This window comes from Terrapene carolina, unplaced genomic scaffold (genome assembly GCF_002925995.2).
Source record: "Terrapene carolina triunguis isolate 2854851 unplaced genomic scaffold, T_m_triunguis-2.0 Scaffold62, whole genome shotgun sequence".
Classification (NCBI taxonomy): domain Eukaryota; kingdom Metazoa; phylum Chordata; order Testudines; family Emydidae; genus Terrapene; species Terrapene triunguis.
The window spans coordinates 48,516,387-48,542,566 of NW_020664413.1; the positions used below are offsets into that span (position 1 = coordinate 48,516,387).

The 26,180-nt window shown below is 42.4% G+C and overlaps 1 protein-coding gene across 2 annotated transcripts in view; it reads right to left on the reverse strand.

Moving 5' to 3' along the window:
- Nucleotides 1-26,180, reverse strand: part of COL5A2 (collagen type V alpha 2 chain) — a 178,686-nt gene that overhangs the window by 52,367 nt on the left and 100,139 nt on the right. For both annotated transcript variants that reach the window (XM_024198085.3, XM_024198086.2), the window contains exons 7-14: nucleotides 20,651-20,761; nucleotides 18,226-18,303; nucleotides 17,022-17,066; nucleotides 15,588-15,641; nucleotides 13,930-13,983; nucleotides 11,553-11,606; nucleotides 3,990-4,043; nucleotides 3,215-3,268 (exon numbers count right to left, since the gene is read on the reverse strand). In XM_024198085.3, the coding sequence (XP_024053853.1) occupies nucleotides 3,215-3,268; nucleotides 3,990-4,043; nucleotides 11,553-11,606; nucleotides 13,930-13,983; nucleotides 15,588-15,641; nucleotides 17,022-17,066; nucleotides 18,226-18,303; nucleotides 20,651-20,761 (504 nt within the window). The remainder of the gene's footprint in view (nucleotides 1-3,214; nucleotides 3,269-3,989; nucleotides 4,044-11,552; nucleotides 11,607-13,929; nucleotides 13,984-15,587; nucleotides 15,642-17,021; nucleotides 17,067-18,225; nucleotides 18,304-20,650; nucleotides 20,762-26,180) is intronic.

Sequence of the window (26,180 nt, forward strand, 5' to 3'; positions counted from 1 at the left end):
ACTTCACAGCGCTGCCGCGGCAGCGCTGTGAAGCACGAGTGTAGTCGTATCGCCAGCGCTGCGAGAGAGCTCTCGCAGCACTGTATGTACTCCACCTCTCCGAGGGGAGTAGCTTGCAGTGCTGCGAGCGAGCGTGCAGCGCTGCAGGCACTGATTACACTGGCGCTTTACAGCGCAGCAAGTTGCAGCGCTGTACAGCACCAGTGTAGCCAAAGCCTGAGTTCCCACTGAAGCAGAATAAGCTCATCCCTAAGAGACATACTGAATAATGCACAAGTTTCCAAATGAAGCTAGAGAATAGTACCTTCCACTCCTCCCCAAGATATTTTCATGCCTGACCCACCAATCTGCTACAATTATGATGATTTATTATTGAGCACTGTCAGTGTGCTTGACTGCCAGAGAACCAGACTGTGGTCAGCCCTTGCTTTGGCAAGGATGGGGTGGGTAGGGAAATGCAAGAAGACAAAGACTGACCACAACAGCAGTGTGGATGAGCAAGAACTGTGCACATCCTCCTCCCTAGGGCAGGGAGAGCAATCTAATCTACAGGATACATGGCTAAAATGCCAACCGACACTTGTGCCCTAAACACATGGGTATGCTTCTACTGTTGCTACTAATGGCAGAACTGAACAGTGTGAAATTTTAGCAAAAATGTTTTGGTCTAGACAAGATGGATGACACTAAGCTGGGGGGGTGGGGGGAGTTAGATATGCTGGAGTGTAGGAATTGGGTCCAGAGTGACTTAGCCAAATTGGAGGATTGGGCCAAAAGAAATCTGATGAGGATCAACAAGGACAAGTGCAGAGTCCTGCACTTAGGATGGAAGAATCTCATGCACCGCTACAGGCTGGGGACCAACTGGCTAAGCAGCAGTTCTACAGAAAAGGACCTGGGGATTACAGTGGATGAGAAGCTGTATAAGAGTCAGCAGTGTACCCTTGTTGCCAAGAAGGCTAACGGCATATGGGCAGCATTAGTAGGAGCATTGCCAGCAGATTGAGGGAAGTGATTATTCCCCTCTATTTGGCACTGGTGAGGTCACATCTGGAGTATTGCGTCCAGTTTTGGGCCCCCCCCACTACAGAAAGGATATGGACAAATTGGAGAGAGTCCAGCAGAGGGCAACGAAAATGATTAGGGGGCTGGAGCACATGACTTATGAGGAGAAGGTCAGGGAACTGGGCTTATTTAGTCTGTAGAAGAGAAGAGTGAGGGGGGATTTGATAGCAGCCTTCAACTACCTGAAGTGGGGTTCCAAAGAGGATGGAGCTCGACTGTTCTCAGTGGTGGCAGATGACAGAACAAGGAGCAATGGTCTCAAGTTGCTGTGGGGGAGGTCTAGGTTGGATATTAGGAAACACTATTTCACTAGGAGAGTAGTGAAGCACTGGAATGGGTTACCTAGGGAGATGGTGGAATCTCCATCCTTAGAGGTTTTAAGGCCCCGGCTTAACAAAGCCCTGGCTGGGATGATTTAGCTGGTGTTGGTCCTGCTTTGAGTAGGGGGTTGGACTAGATGATCTCCTGAGGTCTCTTCCAACCCTAATCTTCTATGATTCTATGATTCTACGACAAACCAACCTGCAGTGCTTTGATTTAATAACTGATGATTCGTAAAAAAGCCCAACATGTTCAATTTTTTAAAATTGTTTTTTATTCTGGAAAGTAACCAAAATCAGTTCTTCTATATCCACTTAACCAACAGGTTTTTTACTCCCAGGTAACAGTTCCAAACCATCTGCAGTTGCTGCCTTCTGCAGGCTAAAATAGTTTCAACACCATTTAGTAGGCTAGTATGAATATGGCCAGAAAAAAAAACAATAAGGGAGTCTGGCACCCTTTTAAAAAAGTGGCTTTAACACAACTTGTCTCGATCCATGCTAGCTGGCTAAACAATATTAAAACTACTTTAAACTAAATCCACTTACAGCTGATCTGCAAAGGGGAAGAAGTAGGTTTGGGCCTGTTTTGCACACAAAGAAGACCAGAAAAGTTTCTTTTCAGTTTGGTTTTTTTACCCTATAGATAGCTTGGAAGGATTCGATTTTTATCGGTCAATGTCGGTAAATTAGAGAGACACTATATACAATAATGTCAGTAAATGCTGATTGACACTGAAACTGAAGAAAAAATATTGTTATCGATAGAAATCGACATCTTCAGATAGGCAAAGGAAGAAAATGTTGCTTGAGAACTTATTAGAGTTTGATTTAAGGATATTTTCTTTGTAAATTTTGACATGTGATGTTGACAATTTGTGTTTTAATGGCTCTAAAGCGTCAACCTTTTCAATCTCAATGTCTACTGTCATTAAATAATTATTGTCTGACACACCGATAACTTCCCTCAACTGTGAGAATTTAAATAGATAAAAATTTAAAAAGTTTAAAACCCATAATTTTGTGCAACTGTGAAAATTTAAATTGCTACAAATTGAAGAAAATGCTTAAAAATAAACATTGATATTATCTGTTGAAATTATTAAAAAAATCAAATTCTGCCATGCCTAATTATAGATGCAGGGCCTGTCCAAATTCCCAAAATAGTGTAAGGCAAATGCACAAAGCATCTGTGCACCACAGGAAGTATCTCCGTGCCAGTTCCACATGAGCCATTGAGCAGTGCAAAAGTGGCCTGGGATCCAGCTAGTAGAGGATTAATGGGATTTAGTTTAACATGGATCCATTGACCCCAACACTTGCAAATGACACAAATAATCTACAGCCATTATTCTAATGCACAAACTGCAGACCCAAACTGGGGATGAGGATTTCATCTCCCCAATCCACTGGCACTCCTGCATAAAGCCCAAATTCTTCAGCTTTAGGCAAGTGAAGTGGATTGCACAGATAGGGAAATTCCATGCAGTTCTGCTTAGTAACAATGAAATTCTCGTGCAAGTAACATCCCCCAAAACAGACCAATCACATCTATGGAACTATTTAACAAGTAAATAAATAATCAGAGAAGTTGGTGACCAGCAGAGGAAGCAAAGTTTTTTTCATTTTAAAGATCTATTATCTTCAGCTGTTTTTAGCATTATAGAAAGTGTGATTAATCAATGTTCTTCCACAGGTTTTATTCTTTGGGCTCTAGGATCCTTTTGGATGAAAGACACTAAAATATATAAACATGAATCATTAGGACACTCCAAGGACACTACAACTCCTCTGAAACCCCAAACCAAATTTCATAATGAAGATATTACCTTGGATCCAGTTGCTCCGACCTCGCCTTTAGGACCGTCAAGTCCTTTGTGTCCCTTTGCATGAGGAGAAATATATAAGTATAAAGAGATACACACAAACAATCATTTATGATATTTATTATTGAAATAATCTTTTATTTGAGCTGGGGAGAAAAAGAAAGAATACACACAAGAAAACAGATGGGAAAAGAGTCATAAAATACTTTTCAAATGAAACAGCTGTTTGTGTGAGGTACGTTTACTTGGGTTTGTTCCCTCTGAGAACAAGAATCCTGCAAATATATATAAAGAACCTAAAAACAATGAGGGGAAAGCTCTGAGCCACAGTAACCCTATTTATTTCTCCCTGTAATCCTGTTTATTGCTCCCTGAAGTGGAAACCTGGCCACAAACCTTGGTAATTTATAACTGTTCAGTTTCATAAACATGTCCAACCCTAGAGTTCCCCTTCCTAGTGCCAGATCTGCCAGCATGATTGGAGAACAGTTAGCCAAAGGTCAGTTTTGTCCCTGCTTGAGTTTAATACAGTATTTGCTTACTTTATTTCTTCCCAGTTGCCTGAGACATTTGAAACTAGATTGGACAAAACACTAGAGATCAACTTGCACTTAGAGGAAGATAGACTAGGTTTTCTGGTAGGACTTTTCCATCTCTAACTCTCATGATTTTGCCATTACTAAATAGGTCAAATAGTCTACTAGCATACAATAGGCTGATTGCAAAAATTACAACTGTTGAGAAAGATTATCTGTAAGACAGATAGGTTAATGCTTACCCTGTGGCCCTTTAGACCTGGAAGACCTGGAGCACCTGGAAAGCCTCGAGATCCCTGAAATAGAAAAACACAAATACAGATAAAGTGACCTAGATCTGTACAGTTGAATACTCTCCTTACACATCTGAGTAGATACACTTACTCTTACTGCAGCTAAGACAGGTAAGGGAACTAGGAAAAAAAGTACTAGGTACATTGATACATATCTAATACACCTTCACCTTGGGGCTACAGCATTGCAAGACAAACAGCATGTAACAATGAGGCCATGTGAGATGAATGTTCCTTTTATGGTCACCATAATGTCCTACTGAAGTTTAGAGGTCTCCTAGTAAATAGCATTAAGGGTTTCCCATTGACTTTACTGGGCTTTGGATCAAGCCCTAAATCCATAACAGAAGTAATACAGTAGAAATCAACATCAAAGCTAGTTTTTTAACGTAAGGAGAAGGGAACCTAACAAGTTAAGTGGGTTCAGAAGACAGCTATAATTTAAATTAAAAAAATCAACTGCCAAATTTTAATCTGTCTTTCTCACATTGTGATATGTTGAATCACAAAACACCACTAAAGCAGTCTCATAAGCAAACTGTTTCTAAAACTATCTTAGCAACTATTCGAGAGCAACCTGGAGTACTTTTACCTGTACAGGAAAATGAGGCAAAAAACACAGAATTTTTTTTTTCAGCAAAGGCCTAAATAATTCCTAGTAAGACAGGGAGCTAGGCCTGTGACGGTATATTGTGTTACTATGATGCCATATTGTTCACATACATTTGAAACTTGGAGTACCTTCTGCTCTTGGGCCTCAGTTGAGCAAATTACTTATGCATGTGCCAAACTAATTATTCAGTCACAGTATGCACATGTTGAAAGTTAGGCATATGCTTTTAAGTACCTTGCTGAATCAGGCCTTGAACAATATGCCGGGGCTGTTATCATTTCAAAGATTACATTTTCTGCTTCTACAGGACAAAGGGGCTCAAAATGCAAATAGTCAATTAAAGGTGTCATTGCAGTCTCAAAGGTAGGACACCAGGCCTCTCACCCATAGATCTGTGTGCTACAATGAAGCCTCAGAATGTGTATGGAGAAAGAGCATTTAACAAGGGAAACTGAGGCACAGAAGAAACAAAGGGGTGAAATCCCTGTACTCCTTACTTGAATTGAGTGTAAAATTAAATTGTCAACATCAGAAAAATGAGATCTCCTTCAACACAAAGCAGTTGGGATCAGGTGGGGAAGGGAAGTCCATTTTTGAATGCCTGTGACTTCCCCATCATAAATAAAATGACACTTCCATTTCCTCTTCATTGACTGGAATCACTGTTGAATAACTACACTGTGGATGACAAACTGCTAAAATGAACTACGTGTTTAATACAAAGAACAGCATTTTCTGTAGTATCGTCATATTATGTCACAGAGTTTGAAATGTCATGTAATGACATATACCACCTCCAATCTAAAAACCCAGTAACCCCAGTTCCTCTCTGTCTGAGCTGCCCTCCAACACAGTAGACAGCACGAGCAGCAAAGAGCTGAACGCAGGGCCCTGATCCCCAGCTACTCTCCCACAGTGGAAGTTAGAGCAGCAGGGGAGCTGTTCTAACGTTTGCTGTTGGCATAAGCTCTATAGCAAACCTTTCACCAGACAGGGATCAGGCTCATTGATCCCCTGCTGCACAACACCCTCCTCCCGCCCCATTCTCAACATGCCACCAGCAGGCACACCAGGCCCACTTACGCTGGAGATCGGAAGGGCATCTTGCCAACTTTACTTCAGCCAAAGATTCCTCCTAAACAGTGGAATTCTCCAGGGGGAATCTCTGGGTGGTTTAAGGTCCCTTTGTGAACCAGAGAAACCAGCCCAATGAATGCCATATGTCAGACATGCAACATACCACAAACTCATCATCTTAAAACAATTTTTCCCCACCATTTATTTTATTAAGTATCTGACTTAATTATTAGTAGCTATTTTTTTGAAAAGACAAAATACAGGAACAGTAAATAACATAGAAAAGGAGAAAAATTTTAAAGTATATCAAATCTGGTTAGAAAAATCTGTAAAAATGAGCAGCAGTGATAATTAAGGACCATAAAGCACTGCTACCTTCCTGTGGCAAGCCTGGCCAATGTCCTCCTGCATCAGGTGTGGTGCAGTCAATCATATAGAAAAACATTTTTAAAATCCCTCTCTTTTGAAGATCACAACCACCTCTCAATCCACTCCAAATATCTGAGAAAATGTAATGGGCCTTGTAGTGTGCCCTGAAAGGGGAGAAGTGAATTCTAGTATTGAAGGGCCCCCATTGAGAACATCCTTCTAGCTGCCTGCTGTCTTTTCAAGCCTTGAAACTCCAGCTTGGGTAACTCTGTTGGCTCCAGTTGGGGGAGTATATCATGGGGAGAGAGGTGATCTCTCAAATAGGCAGGTCCCAGATGATTTAAGAGTTTTATAAGTCAACGGCAACACCTTAAACTCTGCTTGAGACTAGGGGTATGTCTACACTACAGCTGGGAGTGGGACTCCCAGCCTGCGTAGCCAAACTTGTACTGGTTCAGCTTGAGCAGTGTGGATACCGTAATGCTGGCGAAGACTCAGGCTAGCCATCTGAGCTCAGATCCCAGGGATCATGTGGCCTTGAGAGCCCAAACTGCAATGTCCCCAGTAGTATTTTTAGTGCGCTAACTCAAGGCGAGCTAGTGCAAGTCTGTCTACCTGGTTTGGGAGGGTCGCTGCCAGCTGCAGTGTGGACGTACCCTAAGAGGCTAATGCAGACTGAGGAGCACTGATGTTATGCTTCTGTCAAGCTGTTCCACTTAATGGATCATCTTTACTTTTTCATATAATTTTAGAGTGATTTATTTAAACTCTTGAATATAATTTCTCAAAGCCTATAATAAAAAGGTCAGTAGGGGCATTGAGAGGTCACATCCAGATGTGCACTCAGCCTGAGAAAATGTGGTGAGCATTTGTACAGTAGGAAGCGTGGAAGGGTGTGAATTGAGAGCGGTAATCTGCTGTCAATATTTTAGCCAGGGACTTGGAAACTCTCCAATAGCATGTGATAAATCCAGTGTAGCAGGTGTGTGCGCTTGCAGAGAGGAGGGAGGGGAATATTGTATATGAATTTGTTTTCCTATTTGCACACAAATACCTTCTAATGACTATAACAATAGAAAGAAGCCTCACTGCTGGCCGTCTTTTGTTGGGTAAAAAGAGGGCTCATCCTGCCCAGTATGTACCTATATCAGTCATATATTTGACACTGATAACTCAAATCTTTGTTTACCGTCTCCTCTTAATACTAATAACAACCAGAACTCATTTGTTGTAGGTAAAGGACCATATTCTAATGTTCACATTTGAGATAGATTTTTCTTCCTGAATATGAATAATGATTCATGATGTTTATAATATTTTTTATAGTTTTTATTTTTTAATATGTCTAAATTATACCCTTTTTGATAAATTCTAGCTAACAGGTGATCAACATTTTTTCTTCACACTAGGCTAGATGTTGGTACGCTTACTATTACTGGGTAATAATTTACACTTTGCGTAGTGCCACCGACTTCAATGCTACTACAACAGTAAGGTACTCCCACTGCTTGCCACAGGAAGGTAGCAGTGCTTTATGAGGGGTGGGGGTGGAAAGAGGTCAGAAACTGCTGCAAAAAAAGGTGGGTGGGGGTCAGCTTGGCGATGCTGACTCATCCCCTGGGCATGTAAGGGCAGAAGGTTTTACAAGGTGCAAGTCCTAGGGTTAGAAGCAGAGGGTTCAGGCATGCGAGGCAGCATGGCTCCACATGGACGCAGGATGGTGAGAGCAGGGAGGAGAGGGTACTCCACAGGGAAGGCCTCCACTGCCGGATAAATGGCTTGGTAAAGGACTTTAAAAGGAAGTGCTGGTTAAAGGAATGGAAGGGGGGTCGGGGCTCCTATGGTACGGCAGAGAGCCAATCCCCCTTTCTTATAGCCCATCTTAACCTTTCTATGAGTGGGGGTGGATGGTAAGGTCCAAGCCATGGGTTGGCTGGGGGACCCGGATGGAAAATGAAGGGGGGCTGGTGGAAACCCCGAGTAGTTATTTGAATGAACATGGAGTTGCCTGCACTGTACACTTTTATCTGCCGAATAGTCCCAGACATCTAATAATAAAGTTGTGGCCTGATTAAATCCATATGAAGTGTCTCCTATCCTTCTTATGGTTTAGCCGGGCAATGCCCAGTTTGTTCACTATTGTGTTCCATCAGTCAGGGTTGTTTTAAGCTGGGTTTGCAAGTATTATGAATTGTGTATTTTAGAATTATGTTAAAGCACTTATAAATGTATGATAGCTGGTGCTCTGTATAAATAAATACATTGATTCAATCTTCCCCCATCTCCTATGTAATTTAAGAGCAATTTAAATTAAGAAGTATCATTTAAGGCCATGTGGCTATAGATATACACATACATATAGATATGCATAAATATGTGGTTTGGAGTGACTGTGCTCCCTCAAAGTTGTTCTCACACTCCAAACACATTTTCTCTTCTGTGCGTATTTTGGAGGGTACATATTAGCTGTGTCTATTTCATCCTTACAGTGGGGTCATGTAGAGGTCATGCCTGGAATATGGGAATGCAGTACAAAGAAGCGATGAGCCTGAACTGTCAAATTTTGATTTGGATGTAGATCCAAATATTCCTAAAGTATGGAAGTGTTCTACTTTGTGCTTTTGGTCTGGCACCATCTTTACTATAAAGCATTAATGGATAGTTAAGGAATTTTATATTTACGTCTGCTTACCACATATATGTGCACTAATGACCAAAGGCTAATTTGTTTGTTCCTACAACTGCAAATAGTACTTTTAATTTGGGACAATAAAGGTTTTAAACCTGTAACTGATGTAATCATTAGCGCACAGAAGAATCAGGTGAAGACTGAAGCCTAATTTTGCCCAAATATGCTACAGAAATCCTACTGCTTAATGTGGGATTTCTAGAGAGGGCTGAGAAGATGCTTTATGCAGCATATATTTCTGCTTCTCTGAGAAGGAGTGTGAGGGGGTGTGCTCCCCACACTGGCCCTGCAAGAGCTGAATTAGGCCTGGTGGGCCCAATCAGCTAATGAGGCTGCAAATTGAGGGGCTTTAGGCTGTAGGCAGCTAATTACAGAGATGCTCACCTACGAGGGACAAGTGGGGCTTCTACAAAAAAGACAGGAAATTTAAAGCAGAGGGGGCAGCAGGGAGAAGTCTGCAGTCACTCCCTGGGAACCGCGAGGAGTGTTTGAGGGGCTACAGTGACGTTGCCTAAAGTTACTCCCTGGGAAGTGGGAGCGAAGAGACTGGCAAACCGAGAGGAGCGGGGAAGGCCAGGAGGTACGGAAGCGGCTCAGGGAAAGGCAGCAAGGTGCAGGGAACGGACCTTGGCTGCTGTATACAGGGGTCCCTGAGCCAGAACCTGGAGTAGAGGGTGGGCCCAGGATCTCCTGCCAGACACTGTGGGAGTGGCATTGTGAGGCAGTGAAGCAGAAGCCTGCCTGAGACTGCTGGAGAGCAGGAACCTTGATACACTCTCGCCCAGAAGGGGAAATCAGAATAGTGACCTGGCCAGAGGGCTGAGTAATGAAGAGGACAGCTGCGGCTCCTGAGAGCAAGAGAGGGGCTACAGAGGAAAAACTGCCAAGGTGTAATGACTGGAAGGAGCGTCGGCCTGACTGAACTGATCCCCAGAACTGCTAGGAAATAGCACCATCCAGCAGTGAGTTGAACAACCCATCACAAGGCATAACCTGAACCACCAACTACTACCTTCTGCAGCATTTGCACTATATATTTAGGAGCCCTTTCATTCACCAACCATGTGCCCTTGGAAACATGGGGGGTGATCCTGGAAAGTGTCTCCTGGGGCATTGAGCACCAAATATTTCCATTAACTCCAATGTGAGCTGCAGTGCTCTGCACCTCCTGGAGCTGCTCAGCACCATGCAGGACTGAGCCAGTAGTGCACAAGCCACAGCGTGAGCTGAGCCCACGTTTGTAATGCTCATATGAGTTCTGGGGAGGAATTCTACCTTGTTGCATGTGCTGAGGCAAAAGTGACAATAATTCTTTCATGAAATTTCACAATAAATCTATTGTCACTTTATTTCAAGCAATTTTGTGCTTGTGAAATCTAGCTTTCTCCAGCAGTTTTGTAAAGTATATTGTGCACATTGAAAATGTAAGTTTGTACATGTTAGTGATATCAAATGAATACTATGTAATACATCTGAGAACAAGAACATAGAAGGCTCTAGACTATTGCCTGCTCAACTGTGACAAACACAGACAACTGAGAGGTTTGAGGGGGTTTTCCTGACTTTTTTTTTCCCCTTTTGTGTTTTGTTTAAACAGGTCTTGTAGGGAGTGACCTAAAAATCCAACATCTCCTCTGAGAAACTGAGTAAAAATGCCTTCTCTGGTACACACAGACAGTCAAAGAACCGAAAGAAAAACCATGTGAGTAGGACAAACCATGCAACTTCCTCCATGTGACCAAACCTGCTTGTAACCTTAAATGCATTCTAACAAAACTACCTCAAAATTATCAGAGACATACAGATGGTGCAAATTATTTTAAAATGTGTGTCCAGCTTGGATAAGACTTTTTTGCAAATAGAAATTCCCTCAGACAAAACTACATATTTGCAGAAGCATCTCAAACTCAAATGTTCAGGATGATATTGAGTACTTTTAATTTTCAGGTAGAAAATGACATACAGATTTTCTTCCTGTCACCATTGCTTGCCATTGGACATGAATGCAGCATGGAGGAGAATTCACTCCTAGGAGCAGATTTTATATATGGGAACAAAGACATAAACTAGCTTTAAACAGGAGCAGCTCTTAAACTGGCAAGCAAATACATGGCTAATAAGCCACATATGTGTACTATGCACCCAGTTCACCCTTACCTTACACCTTGAGTTGTTATTTACACCAGTGCAAAGTGGTGATCATTCTGATCTGGTACCACATTACCCCACATTGGTGTAAATGACAACACAAGATGCTGGGAAATGGTGACTCACGCTCGATGGATCATATTCATCAATGGTGTAAATTCATTGCTGTCAAGGATGAATTTCGCCATACGGCAGCAGATGAAAATGTTATTGGCTGCATGGGATGATATTCTGTATCCATGACATCATTCTAGCACAAGCATCCTGGCACAGCTGTTATACATTTATAGTTTTTACATTTAGTTTTAGAGTTCTCTAAGATGGTGACTATGGATAAGAACATACGTCTATAAGAAGGTATACTGACCCCAATCTTAGATCTGGTCTCCTTTGAAGTCTTTTAGAGGCATTGTGGGCCTGTAAAAGAACCCTTGGGGATAACCCAAGACAATCATTGCTAAAATATAGCATTGTATTAGTTCATTAGGAAACTGACTACAAATGTATTGAAATAGTAACTGTCACTACTTTGCACCCCTTTACTAAAAAGAAAAAAATATATTTATTAATGCCACAAACAGTATGTCTGCTAAACTATAAGTTATCATGGTCTTACTGTAGATCCTGGGAATCCAGTCTCGCCTGGTTGTCCTGATCTTCCAGACTCACCCTAAAAAGCAAAAAAAGTGAAGATATAAAAAAGTCAAAAATAAGTTACTATATTATCTCTCTGTCCAAACTTCATGTCCTCATTCAACAAATCATCTTCATCCGTTTTCTCTCCAGTAACATAAATTAACTACACTCGTGCCCTATAATATCTGTTTAATTGTGCTGACTACAGTAATAAACTTGATTGCTACATTAATTAATGTAACAAAATTCTTATGAAAACTCTGGAGGATTGGGCTTAAAGTGGGTCTAAAGTGTACTTCAATGTCACTAGATGGCGCTGCAGAATAGTTTTGCATTGGATTAGTAAAAATGTAACCTTTTATAATGATAATTTAACTTTGTTCATGATCTAAAAATTTTCTGCGGTAATATTAACCTACAGTGGTTTGGGCCTTAGCTTGGTATCTTTCCTTGTCTCTGTGCAGAAGTCTGAATAATTAAGCATAATTCGATGAAAGCATTTTCTGTGCAATTTGAAGGCGAAAGAAATCTGACTCGAATTGAGTAAGTGAACTTTAAAGAGGATTGTTTACAGTTAGCCATAGCCACCAACCAAGCAACCCTTTATTTGCATGAATTAGTTATAAAGCATCCAGGGCACTAGACTTAAAGAAGCTAAAAGGATTCAGGAAAAGGAAAATTCTAGACATAGGTGGTATGACATTACACATTATGAAGGAAACTAATGGACCTCTTAGGAGTCTGGGCTCTATTGGCTTCAGTGGATTAAGAGCTGATCCTTTCCTAAAATTCCTATTGCTCGAATTATTTGAACTGTATAATTGCCACTAAGGGAGTTCATTATGTCTTCACAAAATATAATGTATTTCCATAACTTTAACTGACTTTTACTTTTAACTCTTTACCACTTGTTAAAATTCAATTTAAGGTGCAACAGTCATGCTTTTACAAACACAGGATACATGTGCGCTACCAGAAAACCCTTCACCTAGTAGTATGAGGTTACAAATTGGTGACAGAGGGATCATAGAAGATTAGGGTTGGAAGAGACCTCAGGAGGTCATCTAGTCCAACCCCCTGCTCAAAGCAGAGATATGTTACTCTAACACAGGGGTAGGCAAACTACGGCCCACAGCCATTTGAAGCCGGCCCGCAAGCCGCACCAGTGGCTCAGCTCCGCTCTGGCGCTCTGGCCGGGGCGCAGGGTCGGGGGCCGCACCACGTGGCTCCCGGAAGCCAGCATGGTCCCGCTCTGGCTCCTACACACGCCAATGGGAGCTGCAGGGGTGGTGCCTGCAGATGGGGCAGCGAACAGAGCTGCCTGGCTGCGCCTCCGCATAGGAGCTGGAGAAGGGACATGCCACTGCTTCCGGGAGCCATTTGAGGTAAGCGCCGCTCGGCACCTGCACCCCTGAGCCTCTCCCCACGCCCCAACCCCCTGCCCCAGCCCCGATCCCCCTCCCACTCTCCAAACCTCTCGATCCCAGCCCAGAGCACCCTCCTGCACCCCAAACCTCTCATCCCCAGCCCCCCCCCAGAGCCCGCACCCCCAGCCAGAACCTGCATCCCTTCCCGCACCTCTGCCCCAGCCCTGATCACCCTCCCGCCCTCTGAAGCCCTCGATCCCAGCCCAGAGAACTCTCCTACACCCCAAACTCCTCATCCTCAGCCCCACCCCAGAGCCTGCACCCTGTCCCGCATCCCAACCCCAATTTTGTGAGCCTTCCTGCCCACCATACAATTTCTATTCCCTGATGTGGCCCTCAAGCCAAAAAGTTTGCCCACCCCTGCTCCAACACATCACAATTATAACTAATTGTTATCTCATTCCTTCATTTTCAGATGAGGTTAAAACTTGAGGAACAAATCAAATGGTTTAAAAATAACAATACATAATGTCATAGATCCAGATCAACATTATTGTGGTCCTTTTTTCTCCCTAAATGCCCATAGTGCTCCAAAGCTTTTCTTAAGAGAGAGCTCAGGGGTGGCTCATGTTCACTATTACATGGGAATCCTGGCTTGATTTCAAACAAGGCATCTCAAGCTGAGGGCTAGCAGGGCAAGGAACATTAGGAAGATGCTTCATTTAGCCCTGTGGGGGAGTAAGTGCTTTGCATAGCTCACCACTGGCCCCACAAGGTAAAAAAGGGATATTGTTGACAAGACAGAAGTCTTGTCGTCTTTGGCGGGAAGTTAGTAGCTATGACACTGGAGGTGAGTAGCAACGTTGCAGTGAAAATGAAATGGACAGAAATAATCAGAACACACACTTGCACTGGCCAGCAACTGTACATGAGAAGCCTACATGTTTTATTAAAAGTAAAACAAGGTACAAAACAAAACAAAAATCGTACATCTTCACCAGGTTTGCCTGGAGGTCCTTCGGGGCCCCGAGCACCAACTGGACCCTAGTAATTAAATACATCATACATTAATTAATCCACAAAACAGTCCCCTAGAAAATAAATATATTTCATTCTGAAAGGTCATTTAATAAAGACAACATACAATAGTGAAGATTTAATTTTCAGCACCATCATAATTCTTATCCCTTCTCAACCATTCTATTCCATAATGCCCTAGGAAAGAGACAGTAGGCTTTGAATAAAATGTGGGATGAATTCTACGAGGGCAAAAGTGTATTTTAGTTATTCCAAAATCTTAGTCAGGATCATGAGCAGGGGCCTTTCAGAGACCTTACACATTGCAGTCAAGTGAAACTAATAGCAGTATCCTCTCTCTTGGCAGGCAGCGAGGGCTAATGATTACAGCAGCGTTCTTGAAGTCTGGGCTCTAGTTCTGATTCTGCCTATGACCTGGTGTGTGACCTTGGGGCCATCATTCTAATCTTTCTTTGTTTGTTTAAATTGCCCCACCAGCCATGCAGGGACACTAATGCTTACTCACCTTCAAGTATTTTGAGATCAGTGGATGAAAGGCGCAAATCATTAGAATCATAGGGATAGAAGGGATCACAAGGGTCGTCTTGTCTGACACCCTGCCAAGATGTAGGATTTGTTGTGTCTAAACCAGTGGTGGGCAATGACAGCTGCGGGAAGCAGCGGCCAGCACGTCCCTCAACCCGCCACTTTCCGCGGCTCCCATTGGCCAGGAACGGCAAACCGCAGCCACTGGGAGCTGCAGGGGGCCGTGCCTTTGGACGGTCAATGTCAGCAAAATGTCTCGCGGCGCGCAATCAGATTACCTTGATGGGACTCAAGGTTTCCCACCACTGGTCTAAACCATCCAAGACTGATGGCTATCCAGATTCTTTTTGAAAACCTCCACTGAAGGAGCTTCCATGACTTCCCTAGGTAGTATGTTTCATTGTCCTACTGTTCTTACAGTTAGGAAGTTTTTCCTGAAATTTAACCTAAATCTGCTATGCTGTAATTTGAACCCATTGCCTCTTGTCCTGCCCTCTGTGGCAAGAGAGAACATTTTTTCTCCATCTTTTTTATGGCAGCCTTTCCAGTAGTTGAAGACCGCTATCATGTGCCCCCCTTAATCTCCTCTTTTCCAAACTAACCATACCCAGTTCCTTCAGCCTTTGCTCACATGGTTTGCGTTCCATCCCTTTGACCATCTTTGTCATCGCCTCTGGATCCTTTCTAGTTTCTCTATATCCTCTCTATACAAGTGGTGACCAAAATCGGACACAGTACTCCAGATGAGGCCTGACCAGTGCCAAGTAGAGCAGTACTATCACCTCCTGTGACTTGCATGCTATGCCTCTGTTAATACATTTGCTTTTTTTGCAACAGCATTGCATTGCTGATTCCTGTTGAGGTTGTGATCCACCACAACTCCCATCACTGCCATTCAAAGCAATTAAAACTCAGTGAACCAGCAGAAAAATATCACCACCAGTCCTGACTGCAGCCCTTGTCACATGGTCACTTTGGTGCATGCAGCAAGAGAGGAGCCTATGGTATAGTGAGAATTTAGAATAGTCTCTACTGTTACAGTCTGCAATTTTACATTGGGAAGATGCACATATATTTGACCTTACCATTGGTCCTGGATCCCCAGCTTCACCTGGCGGGCCTGTGGGGCCAACACCACCCTAAAATTGACCCAAAAAAGGATAAATATAGAGTAGATTAGAACCAAAGGTAGTGGTCCGGAAAACTATTACAAATAGTAAAAATTATACAGGCACAATTAGCAACCCAGATGGGAATAATGACTGTTCTTGAGACAGTTTGGATCCAGATTCGAACTCATGTCATGACAATGGAATAAATGAATACTCTGGATCCTAATACCCCTCAAACTTTGGAAAAGTCTGAGCCACATGCACATTTTGCAGCTCAGCACATCTTTACCCCATCTGAAGCCAGCCCAGTTCTGATACTGAAGCCAGAGAAAGTTAATAGCCAACATTTTCTATTATTTAAGAGTGCCATAATTAAAATATGTGTTGAGTAAAAAGACCTCTTCTGGACCTGATAGCAAATTGATCTCTTTGGATTAACATGACTGTCTTCTGAAGCCTGATAAACCATCACTGGACTTATGTGGGTACTAAGATTCCTGACTTTCGGTGCAGAAGGTAACTCTGAAGAATGCAGTATTTACTTTAAACAGATTTCTCCTTTCACTACACTTCACCACAACAGAACAATAACAGAGAGCCACAAACCAGTAGGACTATTGAAGGAGTAAGGTACTATTCAAAATTCACAGGGGTGTCAGAATTTGGCCAGTAAATTTGAAACAAAGCTATTTCATTGATAACTGGAATCAGTTTAAAAACGAGGAAGTAAATTCTGACTTGAGTAAAAATTGTACATGCATCTAAGATCGTGAGTATCCAGATGCCTGTGGTATAAGACTAAAAAATGACAATGAAATAAAAGAGGTTATGTTGTAATTCTCTGGGCGTAGTGCTCGGTGGTGACTTGTGTTAATTATGTAGTGCTTGGACTGTCCTGCCTAATTCCTTGTAAGAATTAGGGATAGGCTAAGACATTGCAGGCTACTCATTCTATAAACAGGCACACTATTTAGGAAAACTTTAAGAAAGATGCATTACTGGTATTATGCTATCTCTGAATAGCAATATAATTAGCAAGGATCATCACTGTAAGCATCTGACAAAAAGACAATTATAGGCCATATACACCTCAGGTGTAACTCCATCCAAGTCAATGGGATAGATTTGGCCCACTGTGTTTCATAGAATTCCATAAGAATACAAGATCAGTTAATACTTTTTTAGGATGGAATTTCTGTGTGTGCACTACATCTTTATGGCTTTAAATCAGGAAAGCACTTAACCACATGCTTAAGTACATCCCTAAGTAGCAAAGGACTTACACCTTTGATGAAGGATACTTTCCAGAAACAGGGCCTACATGAACACTTTAGATATCATGCACTCTGTCTGTTCTTATTCCTTTTGTGTACATCTGTGTTAAATATCATGGAACAAATCACTTACTTGTTGTCCTTGTAGACCCTGCGGACCTCTTGGACCCACTGGCCCCTATTAAAAACACAAGGGCTTGTTAAACCGTCTTAAAATAAATGAAATCAAATCTCACCATGTAAACCAAGCGAAAGGGCATGTCTGATGGTGACCTTCAAACTAACACTTCTATGGTCAAAGCCTCTGGAAGCATAATGAGCTGATACTCAATAGACACTGGGCTGTTAGGTGCAGAAGGGAGTCAAAAGGGGAAGGGAAGAAGAGGAAGGGAGTCGAAGAAGAATCAGAACATTGGGAGGCATGTAATTCAGAAGGGGTTGAAAACCTTGGATTGCTTTTTCCCTGTACAGTCACTAAATGTGGGAGGAGAGAAACTCTCCTCCTAGTTATGCTACAAGCTTGGACTGTGCGGTGAGGCCTTAGGTCCTATGAGGCTTTGAGGCCTGCCTCACTCTACAACAAAAATGTAACAATCAAAAATAAACTTGTCAAGTACAATGTAGCCAAATATCATGTTTAATTAAGTCAAACTCAAATCTCTGCCTCATTATTCAAATGAGTAGAACTGTGGGACCAGTGCTGTATTGTGCTTATCCTGCTACACTAAATGTATGGGAGAGGGCCTCAGTAGTCTGTGAAATCTTAACAACTGTTTTTAAAGGGTCGAGTTTCACAATAAATTTTTTCAGAATTTCATGAAATTTTCCTCCCTAAAAAAGGAGGGAAATTTAAGAAAAATAACTTATTGAATTGAAACCTCAACTCTGAGAGCAATAACAATTTTGTTTGAAAGCAGTTCTCACCCAGCTTCTAGGAATACTAGGGAAATAAAAGAGAATACTACAGGAGAGCAGAATTTGTATTTTGACAGAGTCACAAAGAACTGGTATCATGCAAGTTTCATGTTCTGTCTTAAACACAGAACCCCTGGTTTTCAAGTGGGTTCCATATTACATTTCCAGTACAAGGAGCAGGTAAGAGAAGGAAACAGCAACAAACCAATAAATAATATTAATATAACAATAGGAACAAACAAGTAAACCACTTGTGATCCCGGGTGAGAATCAAATGTTGGGTTGAAAAGAAAAGTGTTAAGTGCATTTACATAAAGGGAGCATATGGCATTTGGGTGGATGTCTTTGCTATTCATTAATTTCTTGCATACATATTCTACTTCAGATCTGTTCTACCACAGAGGTACTCAATGTGTTCTCACCACTGCACCGGGCATGAATCCCATTTGACTACTGATTCCAGATTTCTCATCCAATCCTGCCATCTGAGCTGCAAACGGCTGTAAAAATGAGAAGCCCAATTTTAGCTGACAATTGTGTTCATGATGCAAAAGTCAGAAAACTACACAACTCACTTTTCATTATTTATTCTGGCTCTGCAGTGCTAAGGAGGAAAATCTTATTTTTGTCATTAAAAGAAAAACTTTCATTCACTTAAACAGAAGTTGGATCAGGCCCTCAAAGAGCAGCTGAGTTAGGTAATTCACAATTTGCATGCTTGCTTTTCAAACCATACTGCACTTTAATCCAAAAAAGATTTTTTATTATTATTAAAGGAAAGATCTTCCTTGAAATTAGATAAATTTCTCTTTCCCTGACTTTTAAGTTATACCCATCTTAATCTTGTCTGCAGACATTTTTCAGCATTTTCTGAGCCTCACATTTTTATTTTGTTTTTACATAAATGTCCCTAACATTCATATAGAAATATATGAAGCTAAGTGGAAAATTAGCTGATTTTTTCTTTCATCTTAAATAATAACTTTGACTGTATTTCCCTTAGTCAGCAAAGCTGAAGAGCATCTGCTGTTCTTGTGATCCTGTGCCAGCCTACAAAACAAATTAATTAAAGCAGGGAGGGTTTTCAACAAACACGCATCCCTCTCTTGGCTACTTGCTTGTTGATATGGTTGAAAAACCAAAACCTTTTTATTTTGTTTAGTTAGGGCCAGCTCCTCAGTTGTGACTGAGGAGTACTCATTGTCCTTTGCACTCCTCTGACTGGTCCCCTACCACAGTGCCTGAAGGCTGCCCTGTCCTGTTCCTGCCATGGGGCCATTACACAAGCCAGGATTCTCTTGGAAGCAGGGGAGCTCGGGCCACGCCTCTTCCTACCACACTTTCTAAGCCAGCTGCCACAAAAGATGGGTGGTTTAGCAACCACTACACCAGTTCTGTACCACAATGCTGGGGAGATCCTCCGAGGGCTGGATCAGCTGGGTTTAGGGTCACTTAGAGTAACATAAAGAGCCAATGTGCTGCCCAGCATTATCAGGGCTTGATTCACCACTACATTACTCCAGTTTTACATCCGTCATCAGCGTAACTCCCTTGATTTCAATAGAGTTACAGTGCTATAAAGCCAGTAATGCAGTGGGGAATTAAGAAATATATCTTTAGAACACCAACAAATGATGTAATTTACAAAATATGAAAAGGAACAATTTTATTTCATATTAACCCGTAATCAATCCTACACTTCATAGAATCTTTGTAAAGAGATGTCTTGCAGATCACCTAATCCACATCCATGCTGTGCAGGATTTATCCCTATAGAACATCCCTGAATGCTTCATCTAGCTTTAGGTCTCAATAGTTCCAGCGAAGGGGAATCCACTGCGCAACCAAGAAGTTGGCTCCATCATACTTTAAATAACTTAATAACAAATTGACTCATTGTTCAGCCTAAATTTCCCTTTGCTAAATTTCATCCCATCGTTTCTCTTCATTCCTCCAGGAACCATCACACTATTTCTCTTCAATCCCTTGGGGCCCGATCCAAAGTCCACTGGAATGGACGGATTCCTATTGACTCCAATGCACTTTGTATTGGGATTTTTTTAACTGCTAAAATATACATACTGAATTCTTTCAGACCTTCCTCCAAAGTCAGCCCTTCCAAATCACTAATCCTCTTTTTGCCACCATTTGCATCTTCGACAGATACTTTCCACCCTTCCCATTAGCTTCTTATTTGATCCGTTTGTTTCCAAAGTTTGGATCAGTTTAATTAAAGGGAAAAGATTTCATTCTCTCACCCCTCCTCCAGCCATTTAGTATAGAGGAGAAGTGGATTAAATTACCTTGATGGTCTTTTCCAAGCCTACTATCTATGAGCACACGAAAGTAGTAGGTTAACATCCCCATCCTCTCAGAGATGCAACAGAAATTGAGAGCAAGAATCATCTTAACTATTCATAAAAAGTATCTATTCACTAATTAAACCTGTGCTGGTTAGAAAACTTAGTTAGAAGAGGCTGAAATAAATACCAGCATATGTAAATACTTAAATCCTGATTTACTGCATGTACAAAACACAGCCACACTGACACTCTGCAAACTTGATCACTTACCATTGGCTGGCACCACAATCCCTATGCTTCTTCACCCATGGCCCCAGGTATCAAAGAGCACATCATTCATTTTAATCAGAATGGGTGGCAGAGATTAATGACTGGATAGGAATCATATCCACAACATCCCAACCCTAAGCTATCTTTCTATGGCCGGTTTTGTGTCTCTGAAAGTCAGATCCTGTGGTGAATGGGAACTGGGGGCATTTGACACATTGCTAGATCCAGTCCATCATCCACCTGGGTCCCATACTTATGCATCTATAAAACTTACTGCATTCCTCCCATCTGGTCCTGAGTGAGTTGGATGTCCTGGGGGTCCAGGATCACCAGGCTGTCCAGGGATACCAGGTTCCCCGTCAATCCCTTGAGGACCACGAGGACCCTAGAAAGGAAGTCAGCAGAAATTAGTACAGATCCATACCAAATATATTAGTGAGCTTCATTAGAATTTACAAATGCTTGACTAGCTTTTATTAAACCCAAGGGGAATGGTAATATTTCTGCTGAAAAGGTCCTCAAGCAGACAGCATCCTCCATAACTACTCAAGCTAGTTAAGTCCAAAGCTGACTGCAAACAGTTATAAAGGGATCTCACAATACGAAATAAAATGGCAGATGAAATTCAGTGTTGATAAGTGCAAAGTAATGCACCTTGGGAAACATAATCCCAACTATACATACAAAATGATAGGGTCTAAGAAAGAGATCTTGGAGTCATCGTGCATAGTTCTCTGAAAACATTACTCAGTGTGCAGTAGCAGTCAAAAAAGTTAACAGAATGGGAGAAACTATTTGGAAAGGGATAGATAATAAGTCAGAAAATATCATAATGCCATTATGTTAATCTGTGGTATCCTAACACCTTGAATACTGACAGCAGTTCTGGTTGCTCCATCTCAAAAAAGATTTATTAGAATTGAAAAATGTACAGAGAAGGGCCACAAAAATGATTAGGGGTATGGAACAGCTTCCATATGAGGAGAAATTAATAAGACGGGACCATTCAGCTTGGAAAAGAGACGACTAAGGGGGGATATGATAAAGGTCTATAAAATCATGAATGGCGTGGAGAAAGTGAGTAGGGAAGAATTACTTACCCCTCACATAACACAAGAACCAGGGGTCAGACAGTGAAATTAATAGGCAGCAGATTTAAAACGCACACAAAAAGGAAGTACTTCTTCACACAATGCAGAGTCAACCTGTGGAACTCATTGCCATGGAATGTTGTGTAGGGAGAAAGTATAACCAGGTTCAAAAAAGAATGAGATAAGTTCATGGAAGCTAAGTCCATCAATGGCTATTAGTCAAGATTGTCAGGGATGCAACCCCATGTCCTGGGTATTCCTAAACCTCTGACTGCAAGAATCTGGGACTGGACAATGGATCACTTAATGATTGCCCTGTTCTGCTTATTCCCTCTGAAGCATCTGGCACTGGCCACTATCAGAAGACAGGATACTGGGCTAGATGGACCATTAGTCTGACCCAACATGACCATTCTCATGATCATTCCTGGTCCTCAGACAAGAAGCACTGTCTGGAAGTAACAGCAGCCATCAATTATGGAGATAAATTAGACTGTCCTCTTTAAAAATATTCATTTAGGGGCCCAGGAACAGTTCATATCATTCCCGAAAGGTGTTTATTGTGGCTTTAGAAATGCTTAGCCTTGCACACAGCGTAAGTGTAGCAAGAATTACAGAGTAGATTTCAATGCAGCTGAATGTTTGCAGCCTCCTATCAGAGACAGACCTCCAACTGTCATGAATTTGCTGCACAAATGACACACAAGAACAGGGCTTGCCTAAACTTGAAATACTAGAGCAGAGCAAGTGTGCCGCTGCAATGCTTCAGTATAGACACTGAAGGGGAGGGTTTCTCCTGTCAGCACAAGTAATACACCTCCCTGAGACGTGGTAGCTAGGTCAAAAGAGAAGAATTCTTCTGTCAGCCTAGCACTGTCTAGGTTGGCTCACCTACACCGCTTTTTCACACCCCTGAGCAATGTAGTTAAGCTGACTTAATTTTCTAGTGTACACCAGGCCTCAGAATGTGATCTATACCAGTGCAAATACTAGGTTAACTGATGCCAAGGAGTTACCTCAGATTAGCAGTGGCATAAATTAGACCAGAATCTATCCCATAGCTTCTCTGAGTGACTACAGTCACATGGTCATTCTAGTGAATTCCATATTGTCCCCTTTCCCCTGCATCCAGCTTGTATGAGAAGAACTAAATAAAGAAGCAGCTGGCAAGACATCAATGGAGTTAAACAGCCAAAAATCAATAGAAATATTTCATGGACACGTAAAAATCCATTTTTAAATGAATAAATACTTTGAAGTGTTTGCTCCGACCACCACTTTCACTTCCACCTACACATGGAGAGAAATGTTTGATTATAGTGAAGGAAACATTTTATGAGCCTTTGAACTTTGCTAAATCTCTATAAAGAGCCCGCAACCATAAAACTTATGAAGTCTTCCTTAATGAGCCATCATTACAAACACATGCTGTGCTACTATAACCAGCTGGCTTGCGTTTATTTCTATTTGATAAGGACTGTAATCATCTGGAGGTTTGCTGTGCATTGGAATGAGTGCCCCAGGCCTTGGGGACTGCATTAGGATAGCCCATGTCTACCATATCAGCTACTAATGAACTCCTCAAAACTCCCAGGAACAAGTTAATGCTTTCTTTCATAATTCTAGCTATACAGTTTTTATGGTCAGAAGTCATGTGATCCTAGCAACGTGGGAGAAAAGCAGCCTTTTCCCTTAACATACACATACACACTGTCTGAACTTCAGTTCTAGTTGTTGACTGGACAGGAGCTATGGACTACAACAGAGGTGGGCAAACTATGGCCCGCGGGCCACATCCGGCTCGCGGGACTGTCCTGCCTGGCCCCTAAGCTCCTGGCCGGGGAGGCTAGCCCTTGGCCCCTCCCCTGCTGCCACTCTGCTGCGCGGGGAGTGCTCTGGCCCGCCGCTCCTGCCAGGCTGCGCGGCTTGCACCCACCCACCTCCCAGGCTTTCCAATAAGCCAGTCCTGCCGCTCTGAGCGGCATGGTAAGGGGGCGGGGAGCGGTGGGGTTGGATAAGGGGTAGGAGGTCCTGGGGGGCAGTCAGGGGACAGGGAGCAGGGGGCGATTAAGGGGTGGGGTCCCGGGGGTGGTTGGGGCGGGAGGTCCCAGGGGGTTGTCAGAGGACAGGGAGCAGGGGGCGGTTGGATGGGGTAGAGGTTCGGGGGGGGCGGTCAGGGGACGAGGAACGGAGGGGTTGAATAGGCGTGGGAGTCCTGGGGGGCTTCTCAGGGGGCGGGGGTGTGGATGGGGAGGGCAGTCAGGGGACAGGGAGCGGGGGGAGGGGTTGGATAGGGGGCGGTCCCAGGAGGGGGCAGTCAGGGGACAAGGAGCAGAGGGGGTTGGAGGGGTTGGAGGATCTGATGGGGGTAGGGAGGGGGCAGATAGGGGGCAGGGACCAGGCTGTTTCGGGAGGCACAGCCTTCCCTACCCGGCCCTCCATATCGTTTCGCAACCCCGATGTGGCCCTCGGGCCAAAAAGTTTGCCCACTCCTGGACTAGAATGAGCCCATCCCTGTAGGATGGATGCGCACAGATGGTAAATCTACTACAGTCTCCTCAGAAATCCTGCATTATTATTTAATATGTAAATTACAGTAGCACCCACAGGCCCCAGACAATATTGGGCCCCATTATAGGAGGTCTTATACAAACAGAGGTAGACATAATGCCAGCCCAAAAATCTTACAATCTAAAAACAGGAGCAATGTGTTTTTCTATTTTCTTTTCTTTGTTCTGGAATGAAACAGACAGAATCCACACATTGGAAGGAAGATATGTATGCCAATGAACAATGGGACAAGCTTTTCTAAAATGACCATTGATGTCCAACTTGAGACACCTTTAAGCAGCCTGATTTAAGAGAAGGTGAGGAGCGCCTGCCACCAGAGAATCAAGCCTCTTTAAAATGTCTCAGGTTGAGCACCCAAAAAATTGAGGCACCCCAAATTACTAGTCACGTTTGAAAATCATGGCCAATAGTATTTATTTGTTGTCTCCAGATGTTTTATTGTGTTTTGACTGGCCCACAAGCACTAAACCCTCCATGCTAAATGGAGTTTGAGGGCAACAATGCACTAGCTTTATACCAAAACATCCCTTTAGACACATACTTTGTGGTAGGAAAAAATATAATGTGAAGCATTTTTTTAACCTCCAAAAATTCATCAGCTGCGACATCAACACTGTGGAATGAAAACTAGCAAATTGTGTGTTTATATTAATTTGGAGAGGACAACTAACCAGCTGGAGGTAGCTCATATTTAATGTTTTTGTTTTGTAAAACCATTTTGTTTGTCTCTGTTCATCTTTTAGTAACTCAGCAAACATGGGGAGATTTTGAGTAAGAGATATTCCAGCTAGGCCACAAGGTGGCATCCTTTGAACATGCACACAGTTTACTGCAAATACAATAATACTGTGGTTATTTGTTACTGGTACTCAGAAAACAAAAGATTAAAGTTTTGCCTTTGATATTATAGTGAAAGAAAATAGTCCACAGTAAAACAGTTTCAAACCACAGTTTATCATACTATTAAGACAGTAATATAATTAATACCTACTGTACCAGTATACTAAGTGAAACTAGAGCCCCTGAACAAGTTTTAGTTTATTTTCAATCATGTAAAAACATTGCTTGTAAAAACTAAGAATAATAATGTTTGAATTCAAAGAAGTAACTGTTCAATCCCAGGAGGCAGATTGAGGAAACAAAGGTTGCTGCTGCTAAACATACAGCTACATTGCTTCTTATTTCAAAACTCCTCCTCCCACAATGCAATGTATTTTATAAACCTACAGCTGCTAAACTCAACCACCAAGTGGCATTTCATCACATTACATGATTAACAAATAATCTGATGCCTAAAATAAAAGTAGAAAAATATGACACTACTTCATTTACATCTAAATGTTTTTTGTTTTCCTTAAATGCAGGTCCATAAGGAAATAAAAAGTCAGCATTAGCATGGAGGCCCCTCTTTCCAAAAACAGCCTCAAAATTTTGGGTGGGAGGAGTAGAGGTGGAAAGGAGTAAAGTATTCTTATGGGTCTCAGAGGACTGGCCTTTGGTCAAGGCCACAGGCAGTCAATGAGAACTTCCTCTGTAGTAAGGGATGAGAGAGTATCCAAGATAAATTGAAATAATGTTGCTGTTTAAAATCTAAAAACCTGTTTAAAGCAGCTTCTGTATTTTTGCTGTGGTTTTGTTTCAATAAGGAACATGTTGGAGACTATTATAAAGCATAATCCTACTTCAAAGGTTCCATGCTAGAACATTATGGAGCAGAGAAGAGAATTCTGAGATTGAAAGGATCCTTTTTATACCCACTTGAAAGAACCTCAACTCCTTTGATATCTTCACCATTCCCTTTCAGCCTTTCTGTGGTTCATGCAACCACCAATCATGCAGATGCTGAAATTCCTTTATTAAGCATTTATTTCTGCAGTGCAGTCTTAATAATATTATTCACTAACATACTTCCACGTTCCGCCCACACATTGACTCCTACTTATTTCTTGAGCTCTCTCTTCCATTTTGAAATACTCTAAGCCAGTGGTTCTCAAACTAGGGCCGCCGCTTGTTCAGGGAAAGCCCCTGGTGGGCCATGCCGGTTTGTTTACCTACCACGTCCGCAGGTTCGGCCGATCGCGGCTCCCACTGGCCGCGGTTCGCCACTCCAGGCCAATGGGGGCTGCAGGAAGCGGCGCGAGC